Below are 19023 nucleotides of genomic sequence, written 5' to 3'. Positions count from 1 at the left end.
GGGGGGGTAGATGTTTGGGGGGGGGTAGGTACCCATAGTAACCCATGGCGGGTTGTGTCTTCCAGGCGATCCAAAAGGGGGGTAGGTATCTGTATCGGGGTGGGGGGGTAGATGTCTGGGGGGGTAGGTACCCAAAGTAACCCATGGCGGGTTGTGTCTTCCAGGCGATCCAGGAGGGGGGTAGATATCTGTATTGGGGTGGGGGGGTAGATGTCTGGGGGGTAGGTACCCATAGTAACCGATGGTGGGTTGTGTCTTCCAGGCGATCCAGGAGGGGGGCAGATATCTGTATCGGGTTGGTGTGGTGTAAATATCTGGGGGGGGGGGGGTAGATGTCTGGGGAGGTAGGTACCCATAGTAACCCATGGTGGGTTGTGTCTTGCAGACGATCCAGGAGGGGGGTAGATATCTGTGTCGGGTTGGTGGGGTGTAAATATCCGGGGGGGGGTAGGTATCTGTATTGGGGTGGGGGGGTAGATGTCTGTATCGGGTTGGTGTGGTGTAAATATCGGGGGGGGGGGGGGTAGGTATCTGTATTGGGGTGGGGGGGGTAGATGTTTGGGGTGGGGGGGTAGATGTCTGGGGGGTAGGTACCCATAGTAACCATGGCGGGTTGTGTCTTCCAGGCGATCCAGGAGGGGGGTAGATATCTGTATTGGGGTGGGGGGGTAGGTATCTGTATTGGGGTGGGGGGGTAGATGTCTGGGGGGTAGGTACCCATAGTAACCATGGTGGGTTGTGTCATCCAGGAGGGGGGTAGATATCTGTATCGGGTTGGTGTGGTGTAAATATCTGGGAGGGGGGGTAGGTACATGTCTGGGGTGGGGGGGTAGATGTCTGGGAGGTAGGTAGGTATCTGTATTGAGGTGGGGGGGTAGATGTCTGGGGTGGGGGGGGGGTACATGTCTGGGAGGTAGGTACCCATAGTAACCATGGTGGGTTGTGTCTTGCAGGCGATCCAGGAGGGGGGTAGATACCTGTATCGGGTTGGTGGGGTGTAAATATAGGGGGGGGGGTAGGTATCTGTATTGGGGGGGCTAGATGTCTGGGGTGGGGGGGTAGATGTCTGGGGGGGGGTAGGTATCTGTATTGGGGTGGGAGGGTAGATGTCTGGGAGGTAGGTATCTGTATTGAGGTGGGGGGGTAGATGTCTGGGGTGGGGGGGGGTACATGTCTGGGAGGTAGGTACCCATAGTAACCATGGTGGGTTGTGTCTTGCAGGCGATCCAGGAGGGGGGTAGATATCTGTATCGGGTTAGTGTGGTGTAAATATCGGGGTGGGGGGGGTAGGTATCTGTATTGGGGTGGGAGGGTAGATGTTCGGGGGGTAGGTACCCATAGTAACCATGGCGGGTTGTGTCTTGCAGGCGATCCAGGAGGGGGGTAGATATCTGTATCGGGTTAGTGTGGTGTAAATATCGGGGTGGGGGGGTAGGTATCTGTATCGGGGTGGGGGGGTAGATGTCTGGGGGGGTAGGTACCCATGGTAACCATGGCGGGTTGTGTCTTGCAGGCGATCCAGGAGGGGGGTAGGTATCTGTATCGGGTTGGTGTGGTGTAAATATGGGGGGGGGGGTAGGTATCTCTATTGGGGGGGGGGGGGTAGGTACCCATGGTAACCATGGCGGGTTGTGTCTTGCAGGCGATCCAGGAGGGGGGTAGATATCTGTATCGGGTTGGTGGGGTGTAAATATAGGGGGGGGGGTAGGTATCTGTATTGGGGGGGCTAGATGTCTGGGGTGGGGGGGTAGATGTCTGGGGGGGGGTAGGTATCTGTATTGGGGTGGGAGGGTAGATGTCTGGGAGGTAGGTATCTGTATTGAGGTGGGGGGGTAGATGTCTGGGGTGGGGGGGGGTACATGTCTGGGAGGTAGGTACCCATAGTAACCATGGTGGGTTGTGTCTTGCAGGCGATCCAGGAGGGGGGTAGATATCTGTATCGGGTTAGTGTGGTGTAAATATCGGGGTGGGGGGGGTAGGTATCTGTATTGGGGTGGGAGGGTAGATGTTCGGGGGGTAGGTACCCATAGTAACCATGGCGGGTTGTGTCTTGCAGGCGATCCAGGAGGGGGGTAGATATCTGTATCGGGTTAGTGTGGTGTAAATATCGGGGTGGGGGGGTAGGTATCTGTATCGGGGTGGGGGGGTAGATGTCTGGGGGGGTAGGTACCCATGGTAACCATGGCGGGTTGTGTCTTGCAGGCGATCCAGGAGGGGGGTAGGTATCTGTATCGGGTTGGTGTGGTGTAAATATGGGGGGGGGGGTAGGTATCTCTATTGGGGGGGGGGGGTAGGTACCCATGGTAACCATGGCGGGTTGTGTCTTGCAGGCGATCCAGGAGGGGGGTAGATATCTGTATCGGGTTGGTGTGGTGTAAATATCTGGGGGGGTAGGTATCTGTATCGGGGTGGTGGGGGGGTAGATGTCTGGGGGGTAGGTACCCATGGTAACCATGGTGGGTTGTGTCTTGCAGGCGATCCAGGAGGCGAGATGGCCACTCCGGCAGCATCTAAAGTTGTACTTAAGAGCACCACCAAGCTGTCCCTGAACGAGCGGTGAGGAAGCCCCAACACCATCTGCACTGTGTAAAATACCAAATGTAGACAAAGTACCCAATGAGAGCCCCTCTGAGGGCCCCACCTGACCCGGCTCCTCCCTAGATGAGAGCGGGCGCCCACACGTGGCAGCGGTGGTACACTGTGTGTGAGGAGTAATGTCTGTAGCATTGGGTCACCACACAGTGGAGGGGCCTCTAGCCAGCCTCCTGCCCCCCCTCTATATACTCCACGTGTTTTACATGGTTCCACTTCTGGCTGCAGCCTGGTAGCATGTTACCTGTGCTGCCTGATAACCCGCTGGCGTGTCCGAGGCCGGCACGCTCCCTGTGTGGCCGGTACTGTAAGAGGCATGATGGCGGGTCACCCTCCCTGCCCGGAGACCCTCTGACCACCCTCTGGGGTCTTGTAAGAGGCAATTGTGTTGCTTTGTCTTCTCCCTCTTCTGCTTCGCTCTCGCCATCTCACCGCAATGGCTTCTCCTCGCCGCCCTGTCCTCCTGCATTGCTGTCTCTTTCATTGGTCAAGTGACGTCATGTGCTGCGCGGGTTCTAGGCCGATGAGCCTCTGTCAGTTTGGTCTTCCTCTGCGGTTCTGAACTCCTGACCATCAACCCAATACGGCCTAGAGTCTGGACCCCTGATTACTAACCCTGTATGGTCAGAGGTCTGTGGACCCCTGACTATTGACTAGTTCTGGCCAAGAGTCTGTGGACCCCTGACCATCAATCCAATAAGGCCAAGAGTCTGTGGACCCCTGGCCATCAATCCAATAAGGCCAAGAGTCTGTCGGCCTCTGACCATCAACCCTATAAGGTCAAGAATCGGCCCCTGACCATCAACCCAAGAAGGCCAAGAGTATGCGGACCCCTGGCCATCAAGCCAATAAGGCCAAGAGTCTGGACCGCTGACCACTAACCCTGTATGGTCAGGGGTCTGTGGGCCCCTGACCATCAATCCTAGAAGGCCAAGAGTCCGTAGACCCCTGACCATCAATCTTAGAAGGCCAAGAGTCCGTAGACCCCTGACCATCAATCCTAGAAGGCCAAGAGTCCGTAGACCCCTGACCATCAATCCTAGAAGGCCAAGAGTCCGTAGACCCCTGACCATCAATCCTAGAAGGCCAAGAGTCCGTAGACCCCTGACCATCAATCCTAGAAGGCCACGAGTCCGTGGGCCCCTGACCATCAATCCTAGAAGGCCACGAGTCTGTGTGCCCCTGACCATCAATCCTAGAAGGCCACGAGTCTGTGGGCCCCTGACCATCAGTAGGATCAGGGCAAGAGTCTGTGGGTCACTGACCATCAACCTGATAGGGCTAAGAGTGTGGACACCTGACCATCACACCTATAATGCCAAGAGTCTGTGGGCCCCTGACCATCAACCCTATAAGGCCAAGAGTATAGACCCCTGACCATCAATCCTAGAAGGCCAAGAGTCCGTAGACCCCTGACCATCAATCCTAGAAGGCCAAGAGTCCGTAGACCCCTGACCATCAATCCTAGAAGGCCAAGAGTCCGTAGACCCCTGACCATCAATCCTAGAAGGCCAAGAGTCCGTAGACCCCTGACCATCAATCCTAGAAGGCCAAGAGTCCGTAGACCCCTGACCATCAATCCTAGAAGGCCAAGAGTCCGTAGACCCCTGACCATCAATCCTAGAAGGCCAAGAGTCCGTAGACCCCTATCAATCCTAGAAGGCCAAGAGTCCGTAGACCCCTATCAATCCTAGAAGGCCAAGAGTCCGTAGACCCCTGACCATCAATCCTAGAAGGCCAAGAGTCCGTAGACCCCTGACCATCAATCCTAGAAGGCCAAGAGTCCGTAGACCCCTGACCATCAATCCTAGAAGGCCAAGAGTCCGTAGACCCCTGACCATCAATCCTAGAAGGCCAAGAGTCCGTAGGCCCCTGACCATCAATCCTAGAAGGCCAAGAGTCCGTAGGCCCCTGACCATCAATCCTAGAAGGCCAAGAGTCCGTAGGCCCCTGACCATCAATCCTAGAAGGCCAAGAGTCCGTGGGCCCCTGACCATCAATCCTAGAAGGCCAAGAGTCCGTGGGCCCCTGACCATCAATCCTAGAAGGCCAAGAGTCCGTGGGCCCCTGACCATCAATCCTAGAAGGCCAAGAGTCCGTGGGCCCCTGACCATCAATCCTAGAAGGCCAAGAGTCCGTGGGCCCCTGACCATCAATCCTAGAAGGCCAAGAGTCCGTGGGCCCCTGACCATCAATCCTAGAAGGCCAAGAGTCCGTGGGCCCCTGACCATCAATCCTAGAAGGCCAAGAGTCCGTGGGCCCCTGACCATCAATCCTAGAAGGCCAAGAGTCCGTGGGCCCCTGACCATCAATCCTAGAAGGCCAAGAGTCCGTGGGCCCCTGACCATCAATCCTAGAAGGCCACGAGTCCGTGGGCCCCTGACCATCAATCCTAGAAGGCCACGAGTGTGGGCCCCTGATCATCAATCCTAGAAGGCCACGAGTCCGTGGGCCCCTGACCATCTTACCTGGTTGATCTTTAATACCCTATTCCAAATCCATAACCTTTAATATGATCTATCCCCTACTTACTATGCCTAGGATTGTACCCCGTTCCAGGTGGGAGTCCCCAGCTCAGCTGTATCCTGGTGTGTGTGTAGGCCAAGCTGGGGGCTCCAGCCATGTACTAGGCCCACCAGTTGTGTGGAACCTCAAGGAGGTGTCTGAGCGATGTGGAAGTGAATCGATACTTGGCGCCCATTTCGCAGCCACGCTTGGTGGCAGGTCACGTTGATGGCGTCCCTCAGCTCTTTGATGACCAACTTCATCTTCTATGTGTGAAGGTCTCGTACTTGTTGTTCATCTAACACACCCTCTGCTCTTTGTTCATTCTTCTACGATCATTGTCCGTCTTCTGTCTCGTCCTTTGTTGTCTCCCATCCACCTCCCCCCCCCCCCTTCCTTCAATCTTCTATTTCCCAGACTCCTTTGCTTCGCTGCCCAGCCTATCTTCTAGGTCTCGTTATTTGCTGTGCATTATGTGGAAAATTGCGATGGCTAGATCTTACACCGGCCTGAGTGCCGCCTATTAAAATGGAGAGAAAAAATTTCATGGCCATCTCCAGTGTGGGGGGCCTTGAGGTTACGGCATAGTGTCTGTTGAAATCTTTATCTAAACCCTCCCCCCATTTTGTTCGACCTTGAAGCTTTACTAACATGCTGAAGAACAAACAGATGATGCCGGTCAACATCCGCGCCACCATGCAACAGCAGCACCTGGCCAGCGCCAGGAACAGAAGACTAGCGCAGCAGATGGAGAGCAGGCCATCGGTGCAAGCCGCTCTGAAGCTGAAACAGGTGAGGAGGGGGGTGATGGGTGGTGATCAATCTGCATGAGAACCTATTTCACAGATGGGGGGGGGGGGGGGCAGTGGGGGAATTGTCAATCCCTGGCTCCTCCCTGCCATAGACGGCTCCTCCTCATTGAAGGTATGCACGCATGATCCTGCCAAAGACAGCTTTTTAGGGTGGAGTCACCCTTTACCTACACAGTGGCAAATAGATGCACATGAGGCCGGTCACATCAACCTCTGTACCAGAGGAGCTTACACTCTATCCCCTCCCCCACAGTCACATCATCCTCTGTACCAGAGGAGCTTACACTCTTTCCCCTCCCCCACAGTCACATCAGTCTCTGAACCAGAGGAGCTTACACTCTATCCTCTCCCCCACAGTCCTATTGGTCTCTTTTTCAGAGGAGCTTACACTGTAATGTCCCCTCCCCCACAGTCACATCAGTCTCTGAACCAGAGGAGCTTACACTGTAATGTCCCCTCCCCCACAGTCACATCAGTCTCTGAACCAGAGGAGCTTACGCTCTAATGTCCCCTCCCCCACAGTCACATCAGTCTCTGAACCAGAGGAGCTTACGCTCTAATGTCCCCTCCCCCACAGTCACATCAGTCTCTGAACCAGAGGAGCTTACGCTCTATCCCCTCCCCCACAGTCCTATCAGTCTCTGAACCAGAGGAGCTTACACTCTAATGTCCCCTCCCCCTCAGTCCTCTACCAGAGGAGCTTACTCTATCCCCTCCCCCACAGTCCTATTGGCCTCTGTTTCAGAGGAGCTTACACTGTAATGTCCCCTCCCCCACAGTCCCATCAGTCTCTACCAGAGGAGCTTACACTCTGTCCCCTCCCCCACAGTTTCATCAGTCTCTACCAGAGGAGCTTACACTGTAATGTCCCCTCCCCCACAGTCCCATCAGTCTCTACCAGAGGAGCTTACACTCTGTCCCCTCCCCCACAGTCCCATCAGTCTCTACCAGAGGAGCTTACACTCTATTCCCTCCCCCCGCAGTCACATCAGTCTCTGTACCAGAGGAGCTTACACTCTGTCCCCTCCCCCCCCACAGTCTCACACTATTAATAATTTGTGGTGGAAAAATCAGAACTAGTCCTCTGGCAGTGTTGAGTATTTTGAAGGCGCAGTCCACCTTTTCACCAGAACCGGAGTAGATGCATCTACAGTGTGCATTGACTACTTTTTTGCCTAGAAGCCTGCAGGCCTTGCTCCGTGATAGCAGATGCAGTGCCCAGAGTAATGCAGTGCCTCACCCCTCTGATCCCTGGTCTGCGCCTTCTGGTACGGTGCTGGAGGAAGCATGGCTGAGCTTCATTTGCTGTGCCAAGTCCTCCTACCATGGTGGGACTGTAGGGAACATTGGATGATGAGCTCCTGCACAAAAAGCAGGATTCTCCCGTACGAAGCTCTCAGCAACTTGGGGGTGGTGGTGGTGGGGAGGAGTTGTTGGGTTTGCTGTGACCATTCTTCATGTTGCTTCCTAAATGTGGATGAATCGTGGTTTTAACGGTGGACTGCGCCTTTACATCCGTCTTGGGGGAGATGAGAAAGCTGGCGGGGTATTTGACAAGTCGATGCTTTGAAGGTCTTGACTGTTTTCTTCTGCAGGTTCTCCATGGAGGTGATTTGGATTCTGGCTGTGTGGGGTATTTATAGATTTCGCCCAACTGAAGAATAAGTGCTTTTGTCTGTCCTGCCCCCACATCCCCTGACCTAACCCAAACTCCATCTGATGGCTACATTTCTGCAGTTTTACATCCAAGGGGCGCAAGTCTTCACTGTCCTGGCCACACCTACATATTAGAACCCCGTAGACTTCTATGAGATCATCTCTGCAATCCATGTGCGGCCAGGACAGTGAAGACCTCCAACGCTGCAAACACCTGAGGCAAGTAGACCTCTGTAGAGGGCAACAGTGGGGTGGCGTGGTCTCAGGCTAGGTTGACATTTGTGACATGCGCAGAAACGCGTTGCCCTTTAGCAGACACGTGGCTGTGCCCCCCCTCCACATATACATGCGCCAAAAACACATGGTGCCTCGGAGTGTTCGAAAAAGTGTCAAGGAACCCTCTTCCACATTTCCCATATGTAGGGCAGCCTTTGGAAATAAATGGACTGTCCTACACGTGACGCATGGAAATTCATCCACATCTGTAGATGTGAACCAAGCCTAAAGTGTTCAAAATTCTTACGCTAAACGAAAGGGGGTGACCTTTCCTCAGACGCCACCCTTCTCTGGGCCATCGTCCGATCTCCCCCACTTCCAGATCTGCTCTTAGAAATAGAGGACCATGCCATCTGATGACCTGCTGGAAAGTCCAGGCCACCTCAACGTCTGAACTGGACAATGGTTCCCACTTCAGGTGGCCTGGACTTTCCAGCAGGTCATCAGATGGCATGGTCCTCGATTTCTAAGAGCAGATCTGGAAGTGGGGGAGATCTGCTCTTAGAAATCGAGGACCGTGCCATCTGATGACCTGCTGGAAAGTCCAGGCCACCTCAACGTCTGAACTGGACAATGGTTCCCACTGAATCCCAGCAGCGAGACAAAGTCCTCCAACGTTCAAATCTGCTTGGCAGCAACGAGAACCTGTCTGATCTGTTTTGTAGCTTACATAAAAGTCCTCCATGATGTATGCCTTCAGGTGGATGGAAGCGGTGTCAGGGTGTCATAGAATTGAAGAAACGTACTTGAATAATTCTGTTCTTTCCATATAACCTACTATACAGTGGGGCAAAAAAGTATTTAGTCACCACCAATGGTGCAAGTTCTCCCACTTACAAAGATGAGAGAGGCCTGTAATTGGCATCATAGGGAGACCTCAACTATGAGACAAAATGAGAAAACAAATCCAGACAATCTCATTGGCTGATCTGGAAAGAATTTATTTGCAAATTATGGTGGAAAATAAGTATTTGGCCACCTACAAACAAGCAAGATTTCTGGCTCTCACAGACCTGGACCTTCTTCTTTAAGAGGCTCCTCTGTCCTGCACTCATTACCTGTATCAATGGCACCTGTTTGAACTTGTTATCAGTATAAAAGACACCTGTCCACAACCTCAAACAGTCACACTCCAAACTCCACTATGGTGAAGACTAAAGAGCTGTCGAAGGACACCAGAAACAAAACTGTAGACCTGTACCAGGCTGGGAAGACTGAATCTGCAATAGGCAAGCAGCTTGGTGTGAACAAATCAACTGTGGGAGCAATAATTAGAAAATGGAAGACATACAAGACCACTGATAATCACCCTCCATCTGGGGCTCCACGCAAGATCTCACCCCGTGGGGTCAAAATGATCACAAGAACGGTGAGCAAAAATCCCAGGACCACATGGGGGGACCTAGTGAATGACCTGCAGAGAGCTGGGACCAACGTAACAAAGGCTACCATCAGTAACACACTACGCCGCCAGGGACTCAGATCCTGCAGTGCCAGACGTGTCCCCCTGCTTAAGCCAGTACATGTCCGGGGCCCGTCTGAAGTTTGCTAGAGAGCATTTGGATGATCCAGAAGAGGATTGGGAGAATGTCATATGGTCAGATGAAACCAAAATAGAACTGTTTGGTAGAAACACAACTCGTCGTGTTTGGAGGAGAGAGAATGCTGAGTTGCATCCAAAGAACACCATACCTACTGTGAAGCATGGGGGTGGCAACATCATGCTTTGGGGCTGTTTCTCCGCAAAGGGACCAGGACGAATGATCCATGTACAGGACAGAATGAATGGGGCCATGTATCGTGAGATTGAGTGCAAACCTCCTTCCATCAGCAAGGGCATTGAAGATGAAACGTGGCTGGGTCTTCCAACATGACAATGATCCCAAACATACCACCCGGGCAATGAAGGAGTGGCTTCGTAAGAAGCATTTCAAGGTCCTGGAGTGGCCTAGCCAGTCTCCAGATCTCAACCCCATAGAAAACCTTTGGAGGGAGTTGAAAGTCCGTGTTGCCCAGCGACAGCCCCAAAACATCACTGCTCTAGAGGAGATCTGCATGGAGGAGGAGATCTGCATGGAGGATGGGCCAACATACCAGCAACAGTGTGTGCCAACCTTGTGAAGACTTCCAGGAAACGTCTGACCTCTGTCATTGCCAACAAAGGATATATAACAAAGTATTGACATGAACTTTTCATATTCACCAAATACTTATTTTCCACCATAATTTGCAAATAAATTCTTTCCAGATCAGCCAATGAGATTGTCTGGATTTGTTTTCTCATTTTGTCTCTCATAGTTGAGGTCTCCCTATGATGCCAATTACAGGCCTCTCTCATCTTTGTAAGTGGGAGAACTTGCACAATTGGTGGCGGACTAAATACTTTTTTGCCCCACTGTACATATGGCATTGAAGACAAGGAGGCCTACCTGGAGACTTGAGGTCACCAGATATCTGCTGAAACTGGGAGGAGTCTATTGCCAGCTTAAGGCCCACCCCAAATACATGCATTCTGCCAGTAGGACGTGGCTGTTCCCATATACTGTAGATCCTGCCATATTTACTGGCTGCAGTTCCCAGGCCCCATCCCTAGAGTTGTCTCTACCTCCCGCTCTACTTGGCCGTTCACATGACCAAAGCCTGACCATTGATGGATCCACGTGTGGCCTCTCCTGCTCAACAGAAGTTGATGGAGCCTGTAAAGAAAATTTCTCTGGCACAGCGTGGAGGATTTCTCCTTCCACCTCGTTTGGCCTGCCGGATGATCAGAAAGTCCTCGAAGGCCATCCTAATCCTGGGGCTGCCTTGTGAATGGCCTGGAGAAGAGGAGGCCGGAGACGCAACCACCGCTCTGGGGCCGGAGGCCTGCATTGCTTACATCAGAGCTGTAGATGTACAGAAAAAAAAAAATCTTCCCACGCGAACACTGTGGAAAGTGCTACTCCATTCTCCGGACGACTCCAGAACCAGTTCTGTCACAAGTGCCGAGGTGTTGGTCACATGGTCTGTGCTGTAATGGAAGGTTGGTTGACATGTCATGGCAGGCACCGATGTGACCAATGCCTAAAGACGGTTCCAGGGACTCGGAGCTTTACCTAAATGAAGCTCACATGTTTACAACCTTTCATGCCACGCCTATGTTTGGGGTGTACATGGAAGTATGGTCCAACCCACCATCAGATCGCAACTAGGTGGTGAGGTCCTCCTCCATCTGGATCTTGGGAATGTTAGGTAGCCCAAGAGGGCGTTGTAGCACAGTTAGGTTCGTCTTGCTACTTGCATGCCCAGGTATCTTGTCTACAGGATTGCCCCACCCCCTTCCCACATGCAAGATGAAAATGCCGGTTATTTTTCCCTCCACGGGTTCTTTTTGCATTTTATTGCGGTGTTTAGGGAGGTGGACCTTGCTTGGAGCACCTAGTCTGCTGAGCCAAGTTCATCAAGGTAGCCTCAAGACATTGACTTTGCTTGCATTAACTTTTTTTTTTTTTTAATATCCTGCCAGATGCTTATTGGCTCCGCCCCCTTAAACGCACGGACATCCATTAATTTTCATTCTTTCCTCCCTGTCCTGACAGAGCTTGAAGCAGCGGCTCGGCAAGAGCAACATCCAGGCCCGTTTGGGGAGACCGGTGGGGGGCCTTCAGCGAGGTGCCGGCGGAATGCGAGGCGGTGGTATGGGAATGCGGGGCTCCCAGCGAGGCATGATGCGGGCTGGCCGGGGAGGTAGAGGAATGCCAAGGGGAGCGATGAGCATGAGAGGTCGGTTGGCTTGGCCAATAATAAACCCTAATAAAGAGCTTTTGTTTTTTCAATGGCTGACCGCTGACTCTTTCTGTGCAGGGCAAAACCTCCGAGGCCGTGGCGGTCCTCCAAGAATTGGAATGAGGAGAGGTGGGCTGCGAGGACGTGGCATGGCTGGAAGAGGGGGACTCAGAGGCGGAGTCATGAACCGTGGTGGTGCAGGAGGAAGAGGTTGGTACTCCCATTCCTTCATCACACTGCTAGGGGGTAGCATGGTACAGATTTGGCATTAAAGGGTACATGTAGTCTTTGCTGCTCCATATTTCTATGCCTGTGTCTACATGGCATCCCAGACCGCCCATATTCTGCTCTAGGAGCCACACTATTGGTCACTGAACCCAACCATCGCTGTGATGGGACAGTAGCAAAAGCCAGGGGGTTTGGCAAATAGTTTTCCTCCCTTGCGCATTTCAAGACTCTAAACTACTACAAGCATGACTCCCAGAGGCATGATGGGATTTGTAGTTTCCCCAGGAAAACTGGCAGCACATGGTTCAGTGTCAGCCGGTTGTGTAAGGCAGGAGCCCAAATATATGCTTACCTACTTCATAATGCTTCTCAGGAGCCCAAATGGCTCTTGTAGGCAAATATTGGCTTTGGCTCCCAGTCTGGCTCCGCCCAACTGTCTTGTCATTGGTCAGTTGTAAAGGTAGAATAGTAGAAAGCCGGGGGTGTAATATGTCCATGTTGAGCGGCAGCAGATCCTTGTCTTTGCATGTTTCGGATTCACCAGTTTTGGGAGGAGACATGTCATGAGTGTTAAGAATCCGAGGGACTCCGTAACGGAAGCCCGGTGGGAAGCCAAGGCGACCCCCGTAGCGGAAGCCCGGTGGGAAGCCAAGGCGACCCCCGTAGCGGAAGCCCGGTGGGAAGCCAAGGCGACCCCCGTAGCGGAAGCCCGGTGGGAAGCCAAGGCGACCCCCGTAGCGGAAGCCCGGTGGGAAGCCAAGGCGACCCCCGTAGCGGAAGCCCGGTGGGAAGCCAAGGCGACCCCCGTAGCGGAAGCCCGGTGGGAAGCCAAGGCGACCCCCGTAGCGGAAGCCAAGGCAGCCCCGTAACTGAAGCCCGGTGGGTAGCCAAGGCTGCCCCCGTAACTGAAGCCCGGTGGGTAGCCAAGGCTGCCCCCGTAACTGAAGCCCGGTGGGTAGCCAAGGCTGCCCCCGTAACTGAAGCCCGGTGGGTAGCCAAGGCTGCCCCCGTAACTGAAGCCCGGTGGGTAGCCAAGGCTGCCCCCGTAACTGAAGCCCGGTGGGTAGCCAAGGCTGCCCCGTAAATGATGGCTAACCTGCAGGTTGTGTATGTGTGGTGGTTTTTTTTTTTTTTAAACTTTCATTGTCCTAATTGAATCTCCTTCTCTTTTGTCCTCAGGCCGCGGCGGTGTCATCGCTCGGGGCAGAGGAGGGTTCAGCCGAGGACGAGGCCGCGGTAGAGGAAGGGGATCCGCACGGCCAGCACTGACCCGTGAGCAGCTCGACAACCAGCTGGACGCTTACATGTCCAAGACGAAAGGCCACCTGGACGCCGAGCTGGACGCCTACATGGCTCAGGCGGACCCCGAAACAAACGACTGACCGACCAGCTTTTATTTAAAGAACTGAATTCCTACCAGCCTCTGCCGGAGACAAAACGGCAGCCGACCGGCTCATCACCTCGTTTTAGAGTTCCTTTTACTTTTTTTGATACTTAGAACTGTTTTTTTTGTTTTTTTTTTTTCTTTCAAGTATTTTATTATTGACTGAATGTACGGCGACGGACACACCGCCGCCCGTCTCTCCGCGGACAGGGATCTTTTATCACTGCCCTGCAGATTCCAAACGTGGCCTGTCGGGGGGGACCCATTCACACCGGTCTGCTGCATTTGACCGCATGTTGGGATGCATTGCGGTAAAGGCGATGCATTTATTGGCGCATGGCGTTGCAGGTTTTCGTCATTGCAGCGCCCGGTGTGTGCATGGGCCCTCGGCCGTTTTTCAGGACGGGACCGCTGTGGACAATCGGCGTCTCGTCTTTTGGCAGTATGTAGAATATTGTCAGGTTTTGTAGCCGCGGTGTTTATTACTGTTGAACAATCATTAAACACTTTACAATCTGAATTTGTGCGGCTGCCTTTCTGGAAATCCGCGCGCCGTTTACCAATCTGTAAGTCTTAAAGGGACGGTACACTTCCCACCCTGGAGCTTTGAACGGAGAGCTCTTAATTCCAATTACGGAAGTTTAGAAAAGGTTCAAGCAAATGGGTAAGGGCGACCATGGAACCTTCGTACCTAAAAGAGGTGATGTGTAGCCCATGGAAGTGTCTGCCTGATCTGGATGGTGGCCGCTGTAAACTGGATCAGCATAACGCAGTTTTCATGCTGAATGGGCGAACAAAAAAACTTGGCGCATCACCCTGTAATAGAAGAAGCCTTTGATTTGCCTTTCCTAGTGGTCCCTAACACCAGCGAATGGTCTCGAAGAAGGCAACCCCTCTACGAACCAGGGGTTGGCAGGGGGGTCCTCTACAAGCTGCTGAGCCCTTCCACGAACTGGGGGTTGGTGTGGGGGTCTTCTACAAGCCGCTGAGCTCCTCCACGAACCGGGGTTCGCGTGGGGGTCCTCTACAAGCTGCTAAACCCTTCCAAGAACCTGGGGTTGGCGTAGGGGTCTTCTACAAGCTGCCGAGCCCCTCCACAGATGAGGGGTTGGCGTAGGGGTCCTCTACAAGCTGCCGAGCCCCTCCACAGACGAGGGGTTGGCGTAAAGGTCCTCTACAAGCTGCTGAGCCCTTCCACGAACCGGGGGTTGGCGTGGGGGTCCTCTACAAACCGCTGAGCACCTCCACGAACCGGGGTTGGCGTGGGGGGGTCCTCTACAAGCTGCTGAGCCCCTCCACGAACAAGGGGTTGTCCTCTGTAAGCTGCTGAGCCCCTCCATGAACCGGTGGGTTGGCGTGGGGGTCCTCTACAAACCGCTGAGCCCCTCCACGAACCAGGGGTTGTTGGGGTCCTCTGTAAGCTGCTGAGCCCCTCCACGAACCAGGGGTTGGCGTGGTTGGTCCTCTACAAGCTGCTGAGCCCCTCCATGGACCGGGGATTGGCGGGTGGGTCCTCTAAAAGCCGCTGGGCTGGGTCTTCTAAGCTCAGCTGTTTGGATCAGCAGCTCCTCAGCACAAGCTTTGGAGGCCACACCCATCCCTGCTGTTACCTGCCCTCCAATATGGCCTACAAGGGAGTCTCAACGCTGCCAACCCAGTTCCCTCCCACATGCAGCCCACAGCAGGGACCGTGTCATAGACCTAAGCATATTTTAATCGCAGGAACGCCAAGCAACTGAGTTGATTGGCTGCTGTAGATCAACTGATCTGGCCTGGTGCTTGGGGATTCTGGGATTGGTGGTCTGGCACAGGGCTGATCTCAGTCTTTCTTTAGGTTCTTAGGCTACAGACCCCATAAATGAAGCCTGGTAGGAATCCTAGGGGAAGCAAACGGTAACAGTGATCCAGTTGGGGCCCTCTTCCTGCCCGGTGTTCTCCTGTGTGCCCACAGCAGGTATGGCAGCAACTCTCTTCACCCCCTGTGCAGGGACATGGCATGTGTAGCAGGAGATTCATTGTATGGGGTTGGGGGCAGCCTAGGCTGGAACGTGAGTGGCTGCGAATACACATCAAGCCTCTCCCAGAACCCAACAGGCCATGGACCTGTTTAATGTTTCTTTTGTTGTGGTTTTTCTTTGTTTTCACAAAAAATTCCTCTACGAGCTGCTGAGGTGGGTCTCTAAGCTCAGCTGTTTGAATCAGAAGCTCCTCAGCACAAGCTTTGGAAGCCATACCCAAGCCCTGCTGGCCAGATCTGGGTTCACTTTTTTTCCTTTTTTTTTTTTTTCTACAGAATGCCTTCAGGGTCAAAGTCCTGGCACAGTCCTAGGTGTGACCAGTCTCTCAAGGCTCACTTTAAATTGGCTGAGCCACTGGAAGCTTTGGAGGCCACGCCTGAGCCCTGCTGGCCAGATCTGGGTTCGCTTTTCTTTTTTGCTACAGAATGCCTTCAGGGTCAAAGTCCTGGCACAGTCCAAGGTGTGTCCCATCTCTCAAGACTCACTTTAAATAGGCTGCATTGGCCGAGCCACTGGAAGCCCCTTGTTTTCTAGGGCTTTTTGGTGCCATCAATAACCATATTTCCATTCATTGGACACGGTAGATCTTCATGATGGATGAATTTGATGTCGTCACCTACAGAGCATGATGCTAGGTGCAACCAAAGGTAAAAATAAACCCAAGAGGCGGTACCCTGCTGGTGCCCAAACACCCCCCAAGTGCAGCACAGAGCTCAGACTACCGGCATCTATACACGCCTTGATATGATCTTCCCAGAGGATCCTGTAGGATACCTGGATGATCTGTTGTGGGATTAGTCGGAACAGGTTCTGGCTGACAATGTGGTATAGACCGTGCAGATCTTGCAAAGGTTTGCTTCATCCTAGACCGAGCTTAAGCTAGAGTTTGTCTTCAGGAGAAAACGGCAAACATTCCACTCCCAGATTTGGGCTTCCTAGTCGAGGAGTCATCAATTTCTGCATGAGCAGAGTTGATGGTAGCCTCATTTGAGGCAGTTCCATCTAAACTCCTGCAACCTGTTGTGAGAATTTCTCTCGGGCTCTGGGCAGACATTTTTGCTTGACATCAAAAACCAGGTTGGTCCCAGCATGGAGCCTAAGGAATCCAGCTCTGGAGTTTCCCCACAGTATATGACCGTTTGACAAAATTTGGACTTTAAAGGAATCCGTGTCTCCCTATCCACACATTCTGAGCTTCCAGCAGTTTGGTTGCCCTGGTAATACTTTGCTCCAATTAAAGGGTCATCCATTCAGGATTCAGTTGATGTCACACTAGTAGTGCACTTCAGTCACCAGGAAGGACCTAGAAGTGGCAAGAGAGGCAGAAAGAATTCTATCTTGGGCAGAACTTCACATTGCAGTATTTTCCCCCTTTAGATCCTCATTGTACCTAATTGGCAGACCTACCCAGTTTGGCAGCACCTTGACCTAGGGGAGTAGTTGCTACCCCCAGAGCTTTTCCAGAACCTGTGTTGTGAGATGCTGAATGTGGACCTCCTGGCCTCACAAATGGTGTCCAAGTATAATAAACAATTCAGCGTGCTTCACAAAGTCTGTACACCTAGTTCTACCGTGTGCTCTCTTGGTGACCTTGCATCTCTCCTCTCGCAAACAGACTCGCCAGATGATCCGACCCAAGAGGGTGGGTCATGCAACGCACTGTGGTGCCGGTGAGGTTTTGAAATACCATAGTGAGTTGCACGGCCCGTATTCTTGGGTCTGATCATCTGATGGGTCTCTAATTCCTGGAGTTGCAAGGTCACCGAGAGATCACACGGTGGAACTGGAGGCGTATGGACTGGTGGCGCACACTCCTTTGTGGCTGTAGGTAACAACCCGGTGCTTCTGTTTTCACTATATATGGTACCGTATTCTTTGCTGCATAAGATGCACCCCCCCCCCCAACAAATGGGGGAAAATGTACGTCTTACAGAGCGGCCGGCCCGGTATTCCCGCCGCCGTGTTAAAATACCAAGCTGGCCGCTCGGCTCTACTATGAAGAACCCGCTCCTCCGTCCTGCCTGTTCCTTGGTCCAGCTTCCATCGGCCGTCTTCTCTCTGGCGCCGACATTTTTAGTGTGGACACACAGCCAGGTGCCCACTGCGCATGCGTGACAAGCGCTGCGCTTTGTGAATGGCCCCGTAGTCTTGTGGGACCTGTCACATTTCGCTCTGCTCTCTTCCCCTATTGGCATGCTCCTTGTGAGCACATGCTCTAAATAGCCCCTTGTGCTGATTCTTCCTTTTACAATCCAGGGGCTGATGCCAGGTCAGCATCATTTATCCCACTTCCTACGAGCACAGGTCATCCAAACGAGCCCCCAGCCTGTGAATGGACAGTGAAAGGAGAAACTGCATAGTGATGAGCTCTTAATATTCGCCTTCGATCCTGAGATTGTCCCCTTTTTTCTGCCACTAATACCCTCCGTCTGCTGGCCAGCATAATTTATCCCACAGGCCATCCCGGACGAGCCCCCAACCTGTGAATGGACAGGGAAAGGAGAAGCAGCACAGTGATGAGCTCATCTTTCTGTCACTCTGCTCTCTTCCCCTATCAGCATGCAGGGGCTGATACCAGGTCAGCATCATTTATCCCACTTCCTACGAGCACAGGTCATCCAAACGAGCCCCCAGCCTGTGAATGGACAGTGAAAGGAGAAACTGCATAGTGATGAGCTCTTAATATTCACCTTCGATCCTGAAATTGTCCCCTTTTTTCTGCCACTAATACCCTCCGTCTGCTGGCCAGCATAATTTATCCCACAGGCCATCCCGGACGAGCCCCCAACCTGTGAATGGACAGGGAAAGGAGAAGCAGCACAGTGATGAGCTCATCTTTCTGTCACTCTGCTCTCTTCCCCTATCAGCATGCTCCTTGTCAGCACATGATCTAAATAGCCCCTTGTGCTGATTCTTCCATTTACAATCCAGGGGCTGATACCAGGTCAGCATAATTTATTCCACTTCGTCTGAGCACAGGTCATCCAAACGAGCCCCCAGCCTGTGAATGGACAGTGAAAGGAGAAGCAGCATAGTGATGAGCTCATCTTTCTGTCACTCTGCTCTCTTCCCCTATCAGCATGCAAGGGCTGATACCAGGTCAGCATCATTTATCCCACTTCCTCTGAGCACAGGTCATCCAAACGAGCCCCCAGCCTGTGAATGGACAGTGAAAGGAGAAACAGCATAGTGATGCGCTCATCAATCTGTCACTCTGCTCTCTTCCCCTATCAGCATGCTCTGATTAGCCCCTTGTGCTGATTCTTCCTTTTAAAATCCAAGGGCTGCTACCAGGTCAGCATCATTTATCCCACTTCCTCTGAGCACAGGCCATCCCGGACGAACCCCAAACCTGTGAATGGACAGTGAAAGGAGAAACAGCATAGTGATGAGCTCATCTGTCACTCTGCTCTCTTCCCCTATCAGCATGCTCCTTGTCAGCACATGCTTTAAATAGCCCCTTGTGCTGATTTTGCCTTTCTCAATCCAGGGGCTGATACCAGGTCAGCATCATTTATCCCACTTCCTGAGCACAGGTCATCCCGGATGAGTCCCCAACCTATGAATGGACAGTGAAAGGAGAAGCAGCATAGGGGAAGAGCAGAGTGAGTGAACAATGAGCTCATCACTATGCTGCTTCTTTCACTGTCCACTCACAGGCTGGGGACTTGTCCGGGATGGCCTGTGCTCAGAGGAAGTGGGATAAATGATGCTGACCTGGTATCAGCCCCTGGATTGTAAAGGGAAGAATCAGCACAAGGGGCTATTTGGAGCATGGGCTGACAAG

At 52.9% G+C, this 19023-nt stretch overlaps 1 protein-coding gene across 4 annotated transcripts; it reads left to right on the top strand.

Moving 5' to 3' along the window:
* The first annotated feature begins 2478 nt into the window (after positions 1-2478).
* On the top strand, positions 2479-13738 carry LOC149427438 (chromatin target of PRMT1 protein-like). 4 transcript variants are annotated; one of them, XM_089668038.1, is made up of 5 exons: positions 2479-2556; positions 5739-5889; positions 11420-11603; positions 11685-11816; positions 13014-13738. In XM_089668038.1, the coding sequence occupies exons 1-5, from the start codon at positions 2492-2494 to the stop codon at positions 13214-13216; spliced, it is 735 nt and encodes a 244-aa protein (XP_089524164.1). In that variant the 5' UTR covers positions 2479-2491; the 3' UTR covers positions 13217-13738. The 4 variants fall into 4 exon arrangements, with proteins under 4 accessions (XP_089524164.1, XP_089524166.1, XP_089524165.1 ...); XM_089668040.1 differs by having other exon boundaries at positions 2481-3293; positions 3333-5889; XM_089668039.1 differs by having other exon boundaries at positions 2481-3985; positions 4220-5889.
* The last annotated feature ends 5285 nt before the right edge of the window (positions 13739-19023 follow it).

Source organism: Staurois parvus, unplaced genomic scaffold (genome assembly GCF_062004578.1).
Source record: "Staurois parvus isolate SC_StPar_1 unplaced genomic scaffold, SC_StPar_1.0 ptg003761l, whole genome shotgun sequence".
In the NCBI taxonomy this organism is placed as follows: Eukaryota; Metazoa; Chordata; class Amphibia; order Anura; family Ranidae; genus Staurois; species Staurois parvus.
This window is presented reverse-complemented; position numbering and strand designations above follow the sequence as displayed.

Coding starts and splice junctions, on each gene's coding strand:
- LOC149427438 (XM_089668038.1), top strand. CDS start 2,492: ATGGCCACTCCGGCAGCATCTAAAGTTGTACTTAAGAGCACCACCAAG. Junction 5,890..11,419: donor CCGCTCTGAAGCTGAAACAG/GTGAGGAGGGGG, acceptor CTGTCCTGACAG/AGCTTGAAGCAGCGGCTCGG. Junction 11,817..13,013: donor TGGTGGTGCAGGAGGAAGAG/GTTGGTACTCCC, acceptor TTTTGTCCTCAG/GCCGCGGCGGTGTCATCGCT.